The 16,772-nt window shown below is 44.0% G+C and overlaps 1 protein-coding gene across 1 annotated transcript in view; it reads right to left on the reverse strand.

Moving 5' to 3' along the window:
* The window catches only part of igf2bp2a (insulin-like growth factor 2 mRNA binding protein 2a), a 52,602-nt gene extending 36,488 nt beyond the window's left edge, over positions 1-16,114 (reverse strand). Inside the window, exons 1-2 of the mRNA XM_062534681.1 lie at positions 15,790-16,114; positions 14,581-14,641 (exon numbers count right to left, since the gene is read on the reverse strand). Of these exons, the coding sequence (XP_062390665.1) occupies positions 14,581-14,641; positions 15,790-15,964 (236 nt within the window). The 5' untranslated portion in view covers positions 15,965-16,114. The remainder of the gene's footprint in view (positions 1-14,580; positions 14,642-15,789) is intronic.
* Between the last annotated feature and the right edge of the window lie 658 nt (positions 16,115-16,772).

Below are 16,772 nucleotides of genomic sequence, written 5' to 3' on the forward strand. Positions count from 1 at the left end.
TGTGTGTGTGTGTGTGTGTGTGTGTGTTTGTGTGTGTGAGAGAGAGAGAGGGGGAGGGAGGGAAGAAGAGGAGGAAGATAGTGTATCTATAATATAATGTATCTGAACATTTACTTACTATTCCTCTCTCTCTTGCACGCATGCACGCTCGCACGCACGCACGCTCGCACGCACACACACACACATGCCTATTTCTAGAAGACAGGCCATGGGAGTGAGCGAGGCTGACACTCCAAGCAACAGAGAAAGTGACAGTGAGAGGCATGCACAGAGTCCCAACTCCCAAGCAATCACTCACGACGACTGACACCCATCAACTTAGCATTCCCCGCTCTCGCCGGCAGATAGGCCTTCACACAGATTTGTGCATGCACTTCCCCGAAGTATAAATAAACTCACTCAACTGGTGATACGGAAGTGATAAAAATAAAAACAAAAACATGTCCACAACACACCCCAGTCATTCATAGAAAGTCTCTGAGCATCTTTGATTGAATTAAACGCTGGGTGCAGAACATTGGTGGCAGTGCCTAGATTCTCACACACACACGCGCACACACACACACACACACACACACACACACACACAAAAAGTAAAAGTGGGTGTGGTCTCTGAGGGAAGAGGAACACCTTAGAGGTGATAGGCTGAGGAGAGTGCAAGTCACGCCTCTGCAACCTACCCGGTGGCAGGCGAGTGGCTGAGACAGCCGTCGGTCACACGTCGCAGCGACGAGTTGTAATCCTGCGGCTCAGCCCTCCAAATCCCCTGGCCGAGGAATGGTCCGGCGCTCGAGCACAGCACACAGGCGCAGGACTCAGCAAGGAGGAGAAGGAGGAGGAGGAGGAGGAGGAGAAGGATCGCGTCGGGACTCTGGCTCAGAGGCAGGTCGTCCCAAAGAAGATCAATTGGCAACATCGCCCCTAGCCAGACACGGCCAAGAGGCCCGGGAGTAAATGTGGTGTAAGGTGTTCATTTGAGAACGATAAGTGAGATAAGGTCCAACACGACGGTGCGGAGACTGGACTTGGAAGGCCTCTCGCTCTCTCTGAAAACACTGAGCCAGTCTGCGATAGCAGCGCTTTCCAAGACAGTTCACAACTGTATGGATCAAGCAACAAGGGCACTCGCACGCCATAAAAAAAAACTGTTATGAAATGTGAGTGCCATTACTTGAAAATGTGTTACTCTCTGAGTCCATGTCCATTCAGAAAGCAAAGCACCTCCTGTCACAGTGTCAAGCCAATCACATCCCAGCCAACCAAAGTGAGAAGCAGGAGAGTGTTTTTTTTTTCACGTAGAAGTCTCTCTGTACGTGATCACGGGCATGTCTTATTTCCATTCCAAAAGGATGGAGACATTTGAATAAGAAATGCCTTCTGGTTCAAAGAGCTTTTTTTATCACCTTCTATCCACAAACGTGTGCAAAATAATAAAGAAAATGGCAGGGCATCTGAAAGGAATGCTAACTTGACGAGCGTACATTACGTGTGAGAAATGGAATCTGTCTGACATGGAACTCATTAGGCTAATGACAGGGGCTTTCACACATAGCCAGTACCCTCCAAATCTGAAGTTACGTGCTGCCGTTCTGACCGTACGCAGAAAGAGACGACTTCTTCAGCTTTGTGTCAAAATTCAGAGACTAAACCTGACTAGTCGAGGAGGGGAGAAATGAAAGCACTCAAGTCTGAGAAATGAATTAAGGAAAGATGTGATATGGTACTTGAGAGGAAACACACTTTGCAAATGAACTCACAAGCCCTTTGACTTTCTCCAAGTGTGAGCGAGCGAGCGAGTCAGTGTCTAGGCCAACGGCTGCTGACGCTTACCGTATAAAGCAGCCGGATTGCATTAAGGGGCAACTTGACCCACCCCAACCCTGGGAACAAGTCTCTTTTCTGAGGGTTAGTTTCTGCCGCCTAATTGCTGGTAATGCATCCACAAGAAACACAAGAGCGGTGCAAAGCTGCAAAATCACTTCATTTCTTTCAGTTTATTATGATATTGAGCTGTTCCATTATAACACACTGGACTTGTTGAGAAACGTGGTTAACTATGTCTGCCTATAGTAACTAGTAATGGCATTGGCAATTCTTTGTTTTAATGTTCAAATAGTTTTCCGTGTGTAAAGTGAACACTCAGCTAAGAAGCAACTTTTTAACATCGGCAAGCAAAAAATGTAGTCTGTCTAATTTCCGGTAATCAGTGGCCAGAAGTCGGACGTCAGCATGGGGCCCTACCTCGCTCGTGCTACACAAGGATGAGCAAGCTAAATGTGTTCTCCGAAATGATGTAAATCCGTTTCCAAAAAAGAACTTTCCAAATCACAGCCTTTTAAAAAAGTGCACAAGTGGTACTCTCGCTCAGACAGCACGAAAATATCTTTGTTCCTGTTTCTGCGCGTTTCTCTCTCTCTCTGTCTCTCTCTCTGTAGTGCCACTGAGGAGCTGTGCACCGAAATCAAGAACAAACCAGTGAGATACTGAGACAGACAACTGCTGCTACCAAAAGTCAGAGAAAAAAGACAAAAGAGGAAAAAGAGAAACTGACACAGAGAGAGAAAGAGAGAGAGAGAGAGAGAGAGAGAGAGAGAGAGAGAGATTGCCATGAAGACCCACTTGAAGTCTAATCTTTAAAATAATTGCATGGGGGTAGGGTGGGTGGGTAAGGCCTGTGGAGGGAGCTTCAGAGACTCGGCCACACGGTGCCTCCTCTAAACGCACACCACGGCACGGCCATCACTGATTCCGGGGGCACCAGGTAATCTCTAAAAGCACTGTGTGCGCGTGGTCCCTTTTTCCTGTCGCTGAGTCAAACCCCCGTTCCCCTCCATCCCGAGCCTCTTCCAGCATTTGCATTCATGCGGGGGATACGTACAAAGGACCTGGCAGTGCCACCAACGGGCAGGGATCTGCCATCCATCCTGGGCATAGGCAGCTCCAATAGGGATACACAGTCCATTACAGTGACAGAACCATTACAATGGACAAAAGGAGAGGAAACTTTGCTTTGGCATGCCACTTCCTAGAATTGCCTCATGGTCACTTTTTTAAATGAGTTACAGCAAATAGCCCTCATCCACGTCGTACTGGTAGAAAACCACACAGCCAAAGCATGAAGTCTTAAAACAGCATGCTGATTTTATTTTTTTTTTCAATTTCAGACCCTGTTTCTGCTGAAGGATTCTTTGTGAGACTCTCTATTCTTTCTCTCTTTCTCTCTCTAACTCTTTCTCTCTCTCTTTCTCCCTAACTCTTTCTTTCTGTCTTTCTCTAACTCTATCTCCCTCTCAGCCATGTAATGCTGTGGAGTTTGTTTGGACATGCATTTGGAGAGCAGGTGGTGAGCTGAGGGGCAATGAGATGACGGACCTCAGAGACAGCAGATAGTGGAGTAGCATCACGCTCTCTTGCTATCTCTCTCTCTCTCTCTCTCTCTCTCTCTCTCACACACACACACACACACACACACACACACAAACACTCACTCACACACGCACACACACACACACACGCACGCACGCACGCACACACCCAATCCTCCTGCTTCTCGCCTCCGCCGGCCTACTGTACTGTACGCAGGCTGCCAACTGGGCCAGCGCAGTAACCTAGCAACATGTCTGTCGCCACACTTTATCAGTAAGGCGCTTTGTCATTTCTTTTTTTGTGGGGGGGAGTGAGTGTGAGTGTGTACTTTTTGTCAGTTTTGAGCAAGTGTGTCAGAAAGGGTGCATGCGTATGTGTGTGTGTGTGTGTGTGTGTGTATGCATCGAGAGGAACAGTGAATGACTGAGCGCAGATGGGCTCCAGAACAGATGGATGAATTGACTCAAGGACACTCGGTGGCCTTTTTTTTTTTTGTGCTGTTGTCATTGTTTCTTGCCACCGTGTGAGAGAGCGACTCTTCTGCGTCCAAACCACACACTGAATACGACGAGCCTACCGACTGAAATCTACTCTGCACCGCAAACAAAACTCGCCAGACAAATCTCTCTCTACACTTTGCCTCACCGTGTGCCCACGACCGAGTGCCAGAGCGTCCGCCTTCTGTCAAAGTGTCGACTGGGACAGAGACGAGCAGTGAGCCCAGACAAGAGCGCTCGGACGCGCTCGCAGCGGCCGCTGACCGGCCCCTTCTGTCCAGGAGCTGGAGAGCTTCAGAGCGCACCACTGTGGTCAGGAGGCGATGGGCTGTTAAGTGAGAGCCCAGCGGAGGGACGGACATCGCATCGGTCTGGTGACGTTTCTGCCACAAAACGGCAAAGCAACCAAATCAAACCCAGTCCTCACACAGTGCTAAAAAAGCACTTACTGAGGGGGAAGGATGCTCAGTTCTGCAGGTACATGTATGGGCTTGTCCGTGCTATGATGTTTTTACACGACAGCTTTTAGCTTTACAAAAAAAAGATGGATATTCACGTGTCCACCACATAATGTGAAAAGTAATAATAAGGAGAAATAAAATAAAAAAATAAAAACAATCACACTCCACACACAGTCTATACCGTTACATCTCAGACTCCACATCTAACACAATTCTAAAACGAATGTTTTGGAAACAGCACAAACTGTGTTGTCCCCATCATCAGGACACAGAGATGTGTTGAAAATAACACAACTTGTGTTGTTTTTAACACATATTGTGTAACAAATAATAAAGGTAATGAGTTGGAAACAACACAAACTGGGTTGTCCCTATCTGGACACAGAGATGTGTTGTTTTCAACACATTCATTTTAAGAGTGAAGCCATTCAATGATGAAACATGAAGTAGTATCATCTACCCATCAATCTCAGGGTTAGAAAATGCAAAACAACATAGAAGACTGTTTCTATAATACAACTGCAGCGACCTTGCTTTTGTCGGCGCTCTGAAGAATAATTTTACAAGAAGAAACTAAGGTCTCTTGAGGCCCAGGACACTTATTACATCTGAAGTCTGATGTAAAAAAAAAATTACAAAAAAAAAATCTGTGACTGATCAGAGAACACATTTCGAGCTATTCTCCCTCTCCCACTTTGCCTTATTTTCCCTTTAAAGCTCTTTCTCTTTTGGTCTCCGTTCCTGCTGAGTCATGCCCTTCATGCACATCTCCTGTCAGGCCCAGCACTGCAGAGACTAAATATTTATCAGCATGATGTCCACTGGATGCACCCACAGACCACTGGCCACAGGGAGACCATCGGAGGAGTCGGCTCAGTCGCAGCAAATGTGACAGGGGATGGAGAGAAAGAGAGAGAGGGAGAGAAAGAGAAAGAGAAAGAGAGAGAGAAAGAGAGGGAGAGAAAGATGAAGAGAAATAGTGTATTATTACTACTATTTCTTTTGTTACTTATATTAATGCTTTACCAATATTGCATGATCAGTCATGCCAATAAAGCTAATTGAACTGAATTGAATTGAGAGGGGGTGAGAAAAAGAGAGACAGAAAGAGGTGGGGAGAGAGAGAGTGAGTGAGTGAGAGAGAGAGAGAGAGAAAGAGAGAGAGATGGAGAAAGAATGTGTGAAACACTGGCCTCTGAACAAGCTGGTCCCAGGCTTGCTCCGATCACAAAGAAACAGTGCCCTCTATCAAGCCCTGATGCCCACCCGCGACTCGCGACGCGAACAAGCCCGGTTGCCTCTGGAACCCACAGAGCACTTTCTGCCCCCTCACAGTAAAATGAGCATGAGCATCTCCACAACCAGCATCCCATAATAATGCATACATTTACACTGACGGCATGCAGGAGGGAGGAATGCCATTTGCCGTTAAGCGACACTCCACACTGGATGGAGCTCAGGGGTGCACTTCATGACACAAACAAACGACGACAACAACAACAAAAAAAAGAAGCAGGACAACGTGAGTGTTTCACAAAAAAATATTCGTTGCGTTGAAAATTAATCCTCCTCCCAAAAGCTCCCAACAACCACGTCACACTGAGTCTCATTGAGGCTCCTGGAGTCCATCTCCGATCACACCGACCACATCCCGCGCGCGGTCCATTCACAACCCATCACAACAATGCCCACACTTGTGCTCTCCCCGGCGATTAGAATGCTTGTGGCTCATGGGGTTTCACTGAACGTCTTGTCCCCCCCCACCCCCCATCCCCACGCCCTTCATTCTGAGATCATTCTTTCCCCCACCCATACATATGGAGAACTAACATGTAAATGGAACCTTTTGAGTGGGTTTGTGAATGAAAATGCCACCGGAGAGAAGGAGCACAGAGCGGCCAGCTGAGCGCCTCCGAGTGGGTGACATCAGAGTGCTGCGCTGCGTCTTCAGATGATGCATTAGGAGATGTCAAGAGAGAACCATCCCACCCCCCCCACCCCCCACCCCCCACACACACACAAACACACCCCCCACACACACAAACACACCCAACACACACACACACATGCAACAACTATGATATTGCAGCACCCACGCCTTCTCCTTATACGTAATCTGTTAGGACAAATCAATGACAAATGGTTGGAGGAGAAAAAGGCAGGTGATTCCATATCTTCTTGCCTAATATTCTCTTACAGAGCTAGCCGTTTCCGAGTTGTGTGTGTGTTATGTATGTGTGTGTGTGTGTTTTAACCCCGATGATGACTAAGGTTAAGCCGGGCTCAGAGTGCTCCATCTCTTCCCAGCTTCTGCTACCTTGCTGGTGGGGTTGCCATAGAAACCATAGGGATAACAGCACTGCAGAGGGTGCATCTTGCTTTCATCTCAGTGATCTCACCTATAGGAGGCATCGACAATAAGCCGACCTATACAACACCCGCACGATCTAACAGATGCCTAGTGTACTACTGTGCTGTGACCAGAGGCTTTGTACATGCACATAATGCAAGCCCACAGTGTGCAGAGGCAACTTCAGAGTCATTTAGTGATATAACATTTGCAGTCAAGGTAAAGAGGAACGACCGTACGGAGACTCTCTTGAACTATGCGGGGGACTGGGAGCATATGGCCCTGGCCAACACACATTAACACCCGTCACCGGCACCCATAAACAAGTCATCAGCACCGCATCAAGCTGACGCTGCCCTGTCAGGTCCTCAGCACACCATCGAGGAGATCACACATCTATCTGCGGGAGGGGCATCCGCCGCCCCCTCAACCAGCACTTTGGCATCGACCGACACCCTGTTTTAATGCCCCAAACCACCCCACCCCCCTCACCCTCACCCTGCACCTTATGTGCCCGTCAGCCCCTGTGCCACCCACACCACTCTTTGGCCCTGTCAATCAAAAAGACTTTCAGCGTGCCCGTCTGCCGGAGCTCAGGGAACACAGTGTGGGCACCGCTGCTGTTCCGCCTCGAGCGACTTTCACTTCGCTTCGCTTCGATGAGAGGTGCTGCCTCACTCTCGAGTGCTTTGTGCGAACGTGTCAAGAAAACAGCTCTGGGTCTGTTTAGCCGTGGCCCCCAACCGCGCAAATAGTGGCTTGTCAGGTGAGCGGAGGACCAGCCACTTCTTGAAAAGACGTCCAGAAAAATACAGCGAACGTCACACGCACAGAAGGTGGTCAGTGCAAAAGGCAAGTGTACTCAATGCAATGACTCACGACTGAGGAATGTATGGCCACATCACTGCACTGGATTTACAATCTGGGCTTGTGGACAGTAGATTCATTCATTTCCATGCCGCATACATTTGAATGTCCCCAGACAAATTGTCAGGAAGTGAGGCAGGGTAAAGATTAGGTGGGACACAGCTCACCGCCAGATACAGCCCGAAGCCCTCTCACACTCTCTTTCTCTCTCACACACACACACACACACAGCTCTCATGTCCAGCTGCCTCCCATCTCCGCAGCCTTCCGAAAAAACACCCCCTTGACGTCGTCCTGCCCTCTGCTCTGTCCAGTTCCCACCACCCCACCTACTGACTGGTGGCACTTTGCGCCGGGCACCCGAACACCCGCGTTCAACTCTCAGCTCTCTCGTCGGTCTCCGCACAGACACTCAAACTACACTCACCCAGCTCTCACCCAGCTCTCTTTCAGCACTCCAAAGTACACCCCACCCCACCACCTCGGCCCAAGTTAATTACTGACCGCTGGCGTTGTGTCTTTGTGTGAGTGTGTGTGTGTGTGTGTGTGTGTATGTGTGTGACTGAATGAATCCGAAGCAATAACTTGCTAACGATTCACAGCCTGCCATTATGCAGCGCCGACACACGACTTGTCATCACCTCAGCCACAGAACGTCCCGCGCTCCAGTGCTGGATCTTCCCTTCAGGGTGGAGATGGCTCCCTCGGCCCCGACAGACAGGGCTACAGACAGGGCTACAGACAGGGCTACATACAGGACTACAGACAGGACTACAGACAGGACTACAGACAGGGCTACAGACAGAACTACAGACAGGGCGACAGACAGGGCTACTGACAGGGCTACAGACAGGCCCCCGTCGCCTCAAAAGTCGCCAGACACCGAGCAGGGGCGTCCCCCAATCTCTATCTTCATAAAGGCCAGTTCAAACCGAAGATTCGCGACGGTCTGAGACGGTTGCGGAGAGCAGTTGCGGCGGTGTGAATCAAAAGTTGCAAGCAGTTGCAAGCAGTTGCAAGCCGTCGCTAAACATTCAACATGTCAAATCTTAGTTGCAGAGTTTTAGAACGTCGCTGGTTTTTAGAATGTTGCAGCTCGTCTCGCCTCGGATCTTGTGTTTGGACTGGCCTTAAAACTTCTGAAGACCGAGCTCTTCAGAAAGCACCTCCTCGCCTAAAGCGCCACCAACAACTGGACACAACACACTGCATCTAGCTCTTACCACTGGACTACCCCTCCTCTAGAACTGGCACTTGATCCTATGCGAGGAGCACGTATTGCGTGTTGCTGCACTGACCATGTCCATGTCACCTTAATTGTTTCTTTTTTTTTTTTGTAAGTCGCTTTGGATAGAAGCGTCAGGTAAACGACTAGATGTAAATGTGCAAATGTAAAGAATGATTCTTTTTAAAAGCGTGATGAAAAAATGCTAATGCCGCGCCTCCATGCTTTTCACGGACGAAGCCGATGAACACCTGTGGCTCATCAAATGCTCAGTTCTCCTCATTTATGCAGGCAGGAGTGAGTTTACAGTGACAAAGCTTGCAGCGCAACGCTCCAGTAAGGCAGGCAATCTCTCTTTCTCTCAGAGGTAATCCTGTTCTCCCCAATGAACGTAACACTGTAGTAAAGATAAAAGGATTAACGAATGAATGAAAAAAAGGGCATAGTGAGATTCCGAGCATGCAGTGGGTTGTCACTGGAAATATGAGAGGATGGATGTACTTGAAGATTCTATGTGCAAACAGGATAACGACTCATTGCTATCGTCGCAATTTCAGTCTCCGGCAACCTACTGACTGAGGTTCTATAAACTGTGCATCATCCATGCTTCAAGCACAGCCGCGCCCTAGCAGATTTCTGCTAGAAAACTAAATCAAGTTCCAATCAATGGTACATTCCAACTGTGCCGCCATGTCACACTAGTCCATTTTGAGACAAACCCCTCTGCAGTGTCAAGCCAGTGAACACACCAGCGTGGTTATGCTTATAGAAGGGATTTAATAGCATAGATTGCACATTCAAACCTGGATCCCAATAATACAAAACAGAACCAGAATCATATACATCATTAAATAATTTTAATATCTCTCACAAGAGTTATGACAAAAAGTTTATGATAAACATAACATGTGCTAAAAGTGACTTTCAAACAAATGTTTTATACCACCTAATAAACTGTATATAAAATACAAACCTTGACTGATTTATGTCTACAGCATGAGAGTTCTCCACATGCTCAAGGTTTCAGATCCAAAGCAAGCGTTTGGATCCTGACTCACATAACTAGATGATAGAATATGTGTGGAGTGACTCAGATAGATAGGCAGGCAGAGATAGAGAGAGAGAGAGAGAGAGACAGAGACAGAGACAGAGAGAGAGAGAGAGACAGAGACAGAGAAAGCAAGAGAGAGAGAGAGAGCAAGAGAGAGAGAAAAAGGTTCATTCATGGACTGCAGAGAAGAGGTCAACACCTTCTGTGTGCTTTAAAAAAGTGGTATAAGATTAGAACTGAAACTCAGCATTGATGGGTGAGATGCAGCTATGATATCTGCGAAAACTGTTATCAGACCAACAAACAACACCTTGTTTACGTAAACACAAACACAGGCGTACACACTCACAAACACTTGGTGGTTTACATAACCATAAAGCATAGCAACTGAATGTTTCCCAATTTCCAAATGTATAAACAAATTATTGATATTTAATTTCCATTTCAGTTAACTGAAGAAATCATTACAACCATATCATGGAACAGTAAGCCAGTCCAGAGAATTCAAAATCTCAGGACGTAGAAATTCACTTCTACAAGCTGATTATTTATCAGTTCCTAGAGATGAGGTGTCATAGAAGCACAAATATTCCATCCCTACACATCACAAAAAGCTGTTGAATTACTTGTAATCATACGATGATCAATTTAACACAAATCAATCTATTTTAAAAAGCTCACAAAAGACATTACTGAAACAATACACCAGACACAAAAACACCAATTACCTGAACATTACCGGGAAAACTGAGGATGCAATACTCAGCTTGGGTTCAAATACATATGATCCTATCTTTAAATGTGTCTGTTTTTTATTGAACTGCACTGATATAATTATCTTCTTTAGCTAAGATTGGTTACTAAAACAATTTAGTTTTATGTCCACAGAATGGAATGTCATATTTTGACAAACCTCAATTACCTCAAATGAAAATGCAATTCTTTATTTTGGAATGGAGTGTATGCATCTAATTTAATAAATGGTGCCATAAACTGTAAATGCTTGCACTCACTTTGTTAACCAGCAAAGGCTGTTTTATAGACTGTTGAGAACACAAATCAAAAACTGTCAGTTTGTTCCTGTCCAGTGTGTTGGATCTGGCCATTTCCATTTGTACAACAACAATACCAATCAAATACTATTTTCATGGTGTTCCGTACACATTTATATATAACAGAACTAATTTTCTCTTTTCAATATCATCACATTTTCATTTGAATTAATCCAAAATGTCATTTATCCAAACGATATTGTACTTTCTACATTACCGGATGATAACATTTAATTTGCATGACCATAAATTACAACAATAGTTCTAAATGATAATTGGGAATTTCATTGATATTCTGTTTACAGATTTCAGCTATTCTGAAAGTTAAATAAAGGACAATTATGACAAAACAGATATGACAACAGTAATGTTAAATTAGTAATGGGATCTTTAAATTTCCACTACCTTGCCAATCATCGTCAGCTCCCAGAGTAATACTTTCCATATAGACGGTTTCCTTTCATTGAACTGAGTGAATGCTTAATCTCAAATTTAGTCATTTCAGAAATATTATAGCAGGCATTTAACAATTTGTTTCGTTCTGCATGACTGTAAGATTTAATTCTATAATATTTTAGTTATCAAGCCTATTAATAGATTCAGTGACATTGCAACTAATATACAGTACATGGGAATCATATCAAGTCTGCTACAGTGATATAAAGTAATGTTTCTGGTTAGATAAATATAATGAAGGATTTGAATGAAATATGATTATATCAGACTTGTTAACCCATTGCCTTCATACAGCAATCATTAACCTAGAAGGCACCACAGGGGGAAAAAACATACAATCCATCTGTGGTGCCAATGCCCCCTATTATACTTAGTCCATGTTACAAAGCATACTTCCTCGAGACGTGCTGTCAGGCCCACCATCAAATGTTCGAAACAGTGCAAAGACGACAAGAAAGCACCCAAGAAGGTAAAGACCTCTGCATCTGTTCCTTATACAAAAGACGACCAGAAAATGTTGTCCAACCGACTTTATTTGTTCAGGCAAGCATTAAGAAAAATCCTATTTACAAAGACAGCATGTACCACAGAGACTGGAGACTGTAGTTATGCCATTTCCAACATAATCAGCCATTAAACAATTAGTCTGTCATTATTCAACATATTTAATTTGATCAATACTCCGGCCATGTTAAAAAAATGCATTGAAATAGTTTCAAACTTTTGCAAACAAGTTTCCTCAATACACATACTGTATATCTAGTCTATCTGGATAAGTAGTTCAACATGTGTGTATATTCTCGCTGGACTCTTTCAGAATGCATTGTAATGTGATAAAGTTTGCACAGAATTTTGTTCTTGAAACCATGCAAAGTTACAAACAATGCAAAAACGTTTTCAAATAATTTCTAAAGTAATTTTAAAAAGAAAAAAAAGATGATAAATGCACAGCGAGCAGCAAAAAAAAAAAAAAAAAAACATAATCACAAATGGATATTTCTTGTACAAAATGTTTCTTGTAAAAATACAAAAAAATATACATGTTGAACATGTCTCTAAATGCACTTAATTGCATGCTCCTGTCATGATTGGATTAAATGTTAAGATAGTATGCTTGTGCTTACTTCACTTAACCAGATTTTATTCAAACTGAATTTAAGGCAGAATTTTTCAAACTTAATGTCGACTCTCAGTAGCCAAGACACTTTATATGAACAGACAGCAATGTGTCATAGTGCTTGATCAAAGCTTATCACAGCTTAACATTGTGCGATAGGCCTAGTGGACATTATGCTGATGCAGCCAATAGATGCAGGTTTTAACACATGGAGTCTAAGGCCACGTGGCTTTAAGATGGTGGCCTGCTTTTTTTGGAGCTGTACTAATGCAACAGAATAATGTTTACAAAAATAACATTCCCGTTTGTCATATATATTTCCTGTTTACCTGAGGCAAACTTGGATCATGTTCTCAACATTCAGAATAGGTACATTACAAACGCACTGTGTAAAACAAACTTTCCCAATCTGAGTATTCATTTTGACCCATGCGCAATGCGACATCCAAAACCGATTGCGCACGCTATTCTGTCAGTGTCTCGGTCGGCCTACATTAAGTTAGTTGTTTGCATCATGTAATTATAATCAGTAACAAAACACTAATTTAACCAGTCATACAAATTCTATCTTACAGCGTAATGTTCCAATCAGTGAGCCTAATTAGTCTAATTGACTGCTGTAGGCCAGATTTGCGTAAAGCGCACACCATTTCTTACGCATCTGTCAAATGTTGCTGCCGTGACAACAACATACTCAACAAACCCATTTAATACATTGTTGACTGACGAAATAATAACATACAATTTTAATATGAAACGACATGGTTCGTAATCTATTAAATATAAGTAAAGGAGAGCACACAATTTATTGCTTATTAATTCTGTGCTGTCGCTACACACACTGCAAGCAAAATAGGGGAGAGGCTTGTGGGGCGTAGGCTATTCCTCCACCATGGCCGCCTCTTCCACATCAAGGCTGTGGCCATCTTAACTCAATCTCCATGAACTGAGCTACAGTGTAAATACATGCGAGGGCTTTCATTTAATATAGGTTGCAGCGCTGCTAGAGAACACCTAAAACGTACACAATTACGTCAGACATTTTGGGGACGCATTGACATTTTGATGACTGTCTGGGTCAAATCTAATTGTGACAAAAATACCCTTGTTTCAACAACAGTATCTCAGTCTCCCGACAGGCCAAGCCTTCACAAAAACACCCCGGCCGAGACTTGCATTTCTTACAGCCTATAGCCCATCTTAACCTCAGACTAAGGCCTACATACTGATACGTTAGCAAGCCTACTAATACATTACACCCCATCACCGAACCCAGGCATGTGCATGGAGGAAGTACATACAGAGAGGAATCACGTGACCACCAAGGCCTAACCATTTGCCATGAGGTCACGCACTGAGAACCCATACCGCATGGGCTAAAACAGCCGTCGAACATGAATCTGACATATCAGCAATCAGTAGTCTAGAGACGTTGATTCACGGCCCAGACAAAATGTCCTGTCCAACAATTTAATACGACGTACCATCGTTGTTCTAAAGCAGGCTTTTTTTTTCAATAGCAGTGCAGTGTCTCATAAACATGAGTGTAAAGGACTACAATCGCACACATGAATGACACATATGGATAGCCTACAAGCAATCTCGATGTACAGAAAAAAAATCCACATTTCATGTTTTTAATTAGCTTTACATTTTACGTGGCCTTTCACTGAATGGTGGTCAAAAGGCTAAGCGTATTAGGCCTAATATTCTACTACACGCCTACAATATACATGTCAGAATTATCAACGACATCCTATTGCTCATACACAGTACCCATTTAATTATCTACGACGTTCAAATTACCACCAACAATATAAGCGTAAAAGGCCACATCATGTTTGGAGAGATCTGCACTGGCCTAACTCTTGCGTAAGCAACGGTTTGTTGTAAAGGCAGCTGAACATAAGGTATACCGACAAGCTTGTTTACGTTGTGCATAGAACATGATTACCCTACGAATCCTTATGTTAAATGCTTCTACATGTCATCACACAGCCAGTGTCTTACACAGGGGCAAAGACACAGCGACTAATTCCACACAGGCCGACAAGACGTTTTGCAATAGGCCACAGCGAAATACAAGCAAGAAGGCTGCAAGATGGTAAAGGAATACATGAATTAAGCAATAACATTACCTTAGTTTTTTGGGAACAGAGTAGTCTACCTCAATCACCTTCCCATGTAATTCAACTTTTCCTGAGGGGGGAATGGAACAGACAGTATCATTAATCATACGTAACCTAATGTAACATTTTTAACAGGCCGACTGATAGGAATTTACAGAACTGCAATGTTCACATTGTAGCAGCTAAATTTCCTCCTAAGCTACATACAAGTGCATTGCTGTGGTATACCATATGATGGAAAACGTGAACTTGACTAGATTACTGTTGGAACAAATGACGGCATAGGCGTTTAGTTTAACCATTCAACACTTCAGAGCATGGCTTCAAGGTGTGTAACGTGTGATATTCATTGGCGAGAAGTTTTGAAATCATATTTTGGAAATTCGGCGCCAAATGTTTGAGCTCATAGTTAAAAGCTCACGATGAGGAATGGGCAGCCATGCTTTCCACTCCCACAAACCACATAGCAATGAGGATACTTTTTTTTTAAAGAATGGAACATCAAAGAGGACAGATTTGTACCCACGAGAATGTGCCTTTCTCTCATATGCATCTCCTCATCATGTTTATGAAGCTCTGGTGGTGCGAAATACGTCCAGGGCAAAGTGAGGTGTTTTCCATTTTCGATACTATTATGTATGAGTGGCCTGGCGCAGCTTAGAATTGGGATCTCACCTCGTCCCCCCAGCTACCTGTTTATTAGCACTTTCCTCCGGACCCCCATCACCTACCTTCAAGACACCTCGTAAAAACATACCTAGACATCATAGGAACATGGATATGACACATTCTTTCCAGTTAATACGGTCGGTTCTTTTCAATAAAATCAAGATAAAAAATAACTGAAAAATAATTATGCCTACCCGAACATCAGACCATCCCATACATTCCTATGGCTGATTGGTAAGAAGCCCCATTCAACACATAGAATGTTTCTAAAATAAAGGTGAAGAGTGTTTCTGCTGGGCACTGCTTCGCTTATCACTTCGCTTGTGCATAGTGCTGCTATATGATTTGAAATTTGCACATATTTGCGTCCATCGTATCTGTGAGAACTCGAGCGCTGATGTAACGGCGCACAGTCCCGAGCGGAATACTGGTAAGGTAATCACAATTACTTTGCTTTTCTTTTCCAATTATGCTCAGAGGGCTACAAACGTGAAGACTCGATAAAATGCATTACGGTATTGTTATCCTTAGAGCTGAAAATGCACTTACCAGATAGAGTTTCAATTGCTTTAATGGCCCAATTTTGATCGGGGAAGTCCACAAAGGCATAGCCGGATTTGAGCAGGACCTGATCGGCCACTGGAAGCTTCCTCTCACCAAAGAGCTGCTTCAAGTCCTCGACGGTGACCGAAGGACTCAAATTCCCGACATATAGTTTGTTCATGATCTAATAAAATCCTGGTAGAGAAGTTACGGTGGAAGTAGTGAATTCGAGAAAATATGAAACAATAAGAAAATAAAAAATAAAATAGAAAATTCTGCTGAAAAGCAGCAATCACCCCCCAGATCCAGTCGACCCCCAGCTACAACTCGGTTCCTGGTCAAACTCTTTTTACTGGGATTGAAAAAAGTGTCGTTACGACGCTACTCTGAAGCCAACAAGCGCCGCCTCTAAATAAAATCGCTCTTATACATCAGAAAATTAGTTTGAATGTGTTTACGGAATACAGCATCATATTATTTATGTAGGGGCACGCGTAGCCTATTTGTGACCAAAGACATCAGAGTGTGAAATTGAGCTCTGTAGGGCCTACCTACGCTATGGAAGTTCATTCAAATCATGCCATTGAGGAGTCTCTCAACCAGTGGTTGAACAAGGTAAGAACTGAACTGTAGGATCCCGTAAATTTGGACTTCGGCTACGATACATCTCGATGGGATAGGCTATAGCCTAGACTAGCCTACAACGTAGGGTTGTGAAAGAGAAACATAAACGCAAGGAAGGCCTATTCACTATCAGGCTCTTCATGGAATGTGATGACAGCTCATATTTACTGTCCACATAATATCTTAAACATAGTTTAGAATGATTGAGACGCCGCATATCTCTAAATTCCCAAAGGTTTTCAGGACCATTGAAAAAAAACTACAACCTTATTTGGAATCATCACACCCCCGTAGTCTCTTCAATCGATGTATGACATATTGAAGGGTGAAAGGATTATGTCCATCCGAGGTCCGAGCGCAGAGTA

This window comes from Sardina pilchardus, chromosome 4 (assembly GCF_963854185.1).
Source record: "Sardina pilchardus chromosome 4, fSarPil1.1, whole genome shotgun sequence".
Classification (NCBI taxonomy): Eukaryota; Metazoa; Chordata; class Actinopteri; order Clupeiformes; family Clupeidae; genus Sardina; species Sardina pilchardus.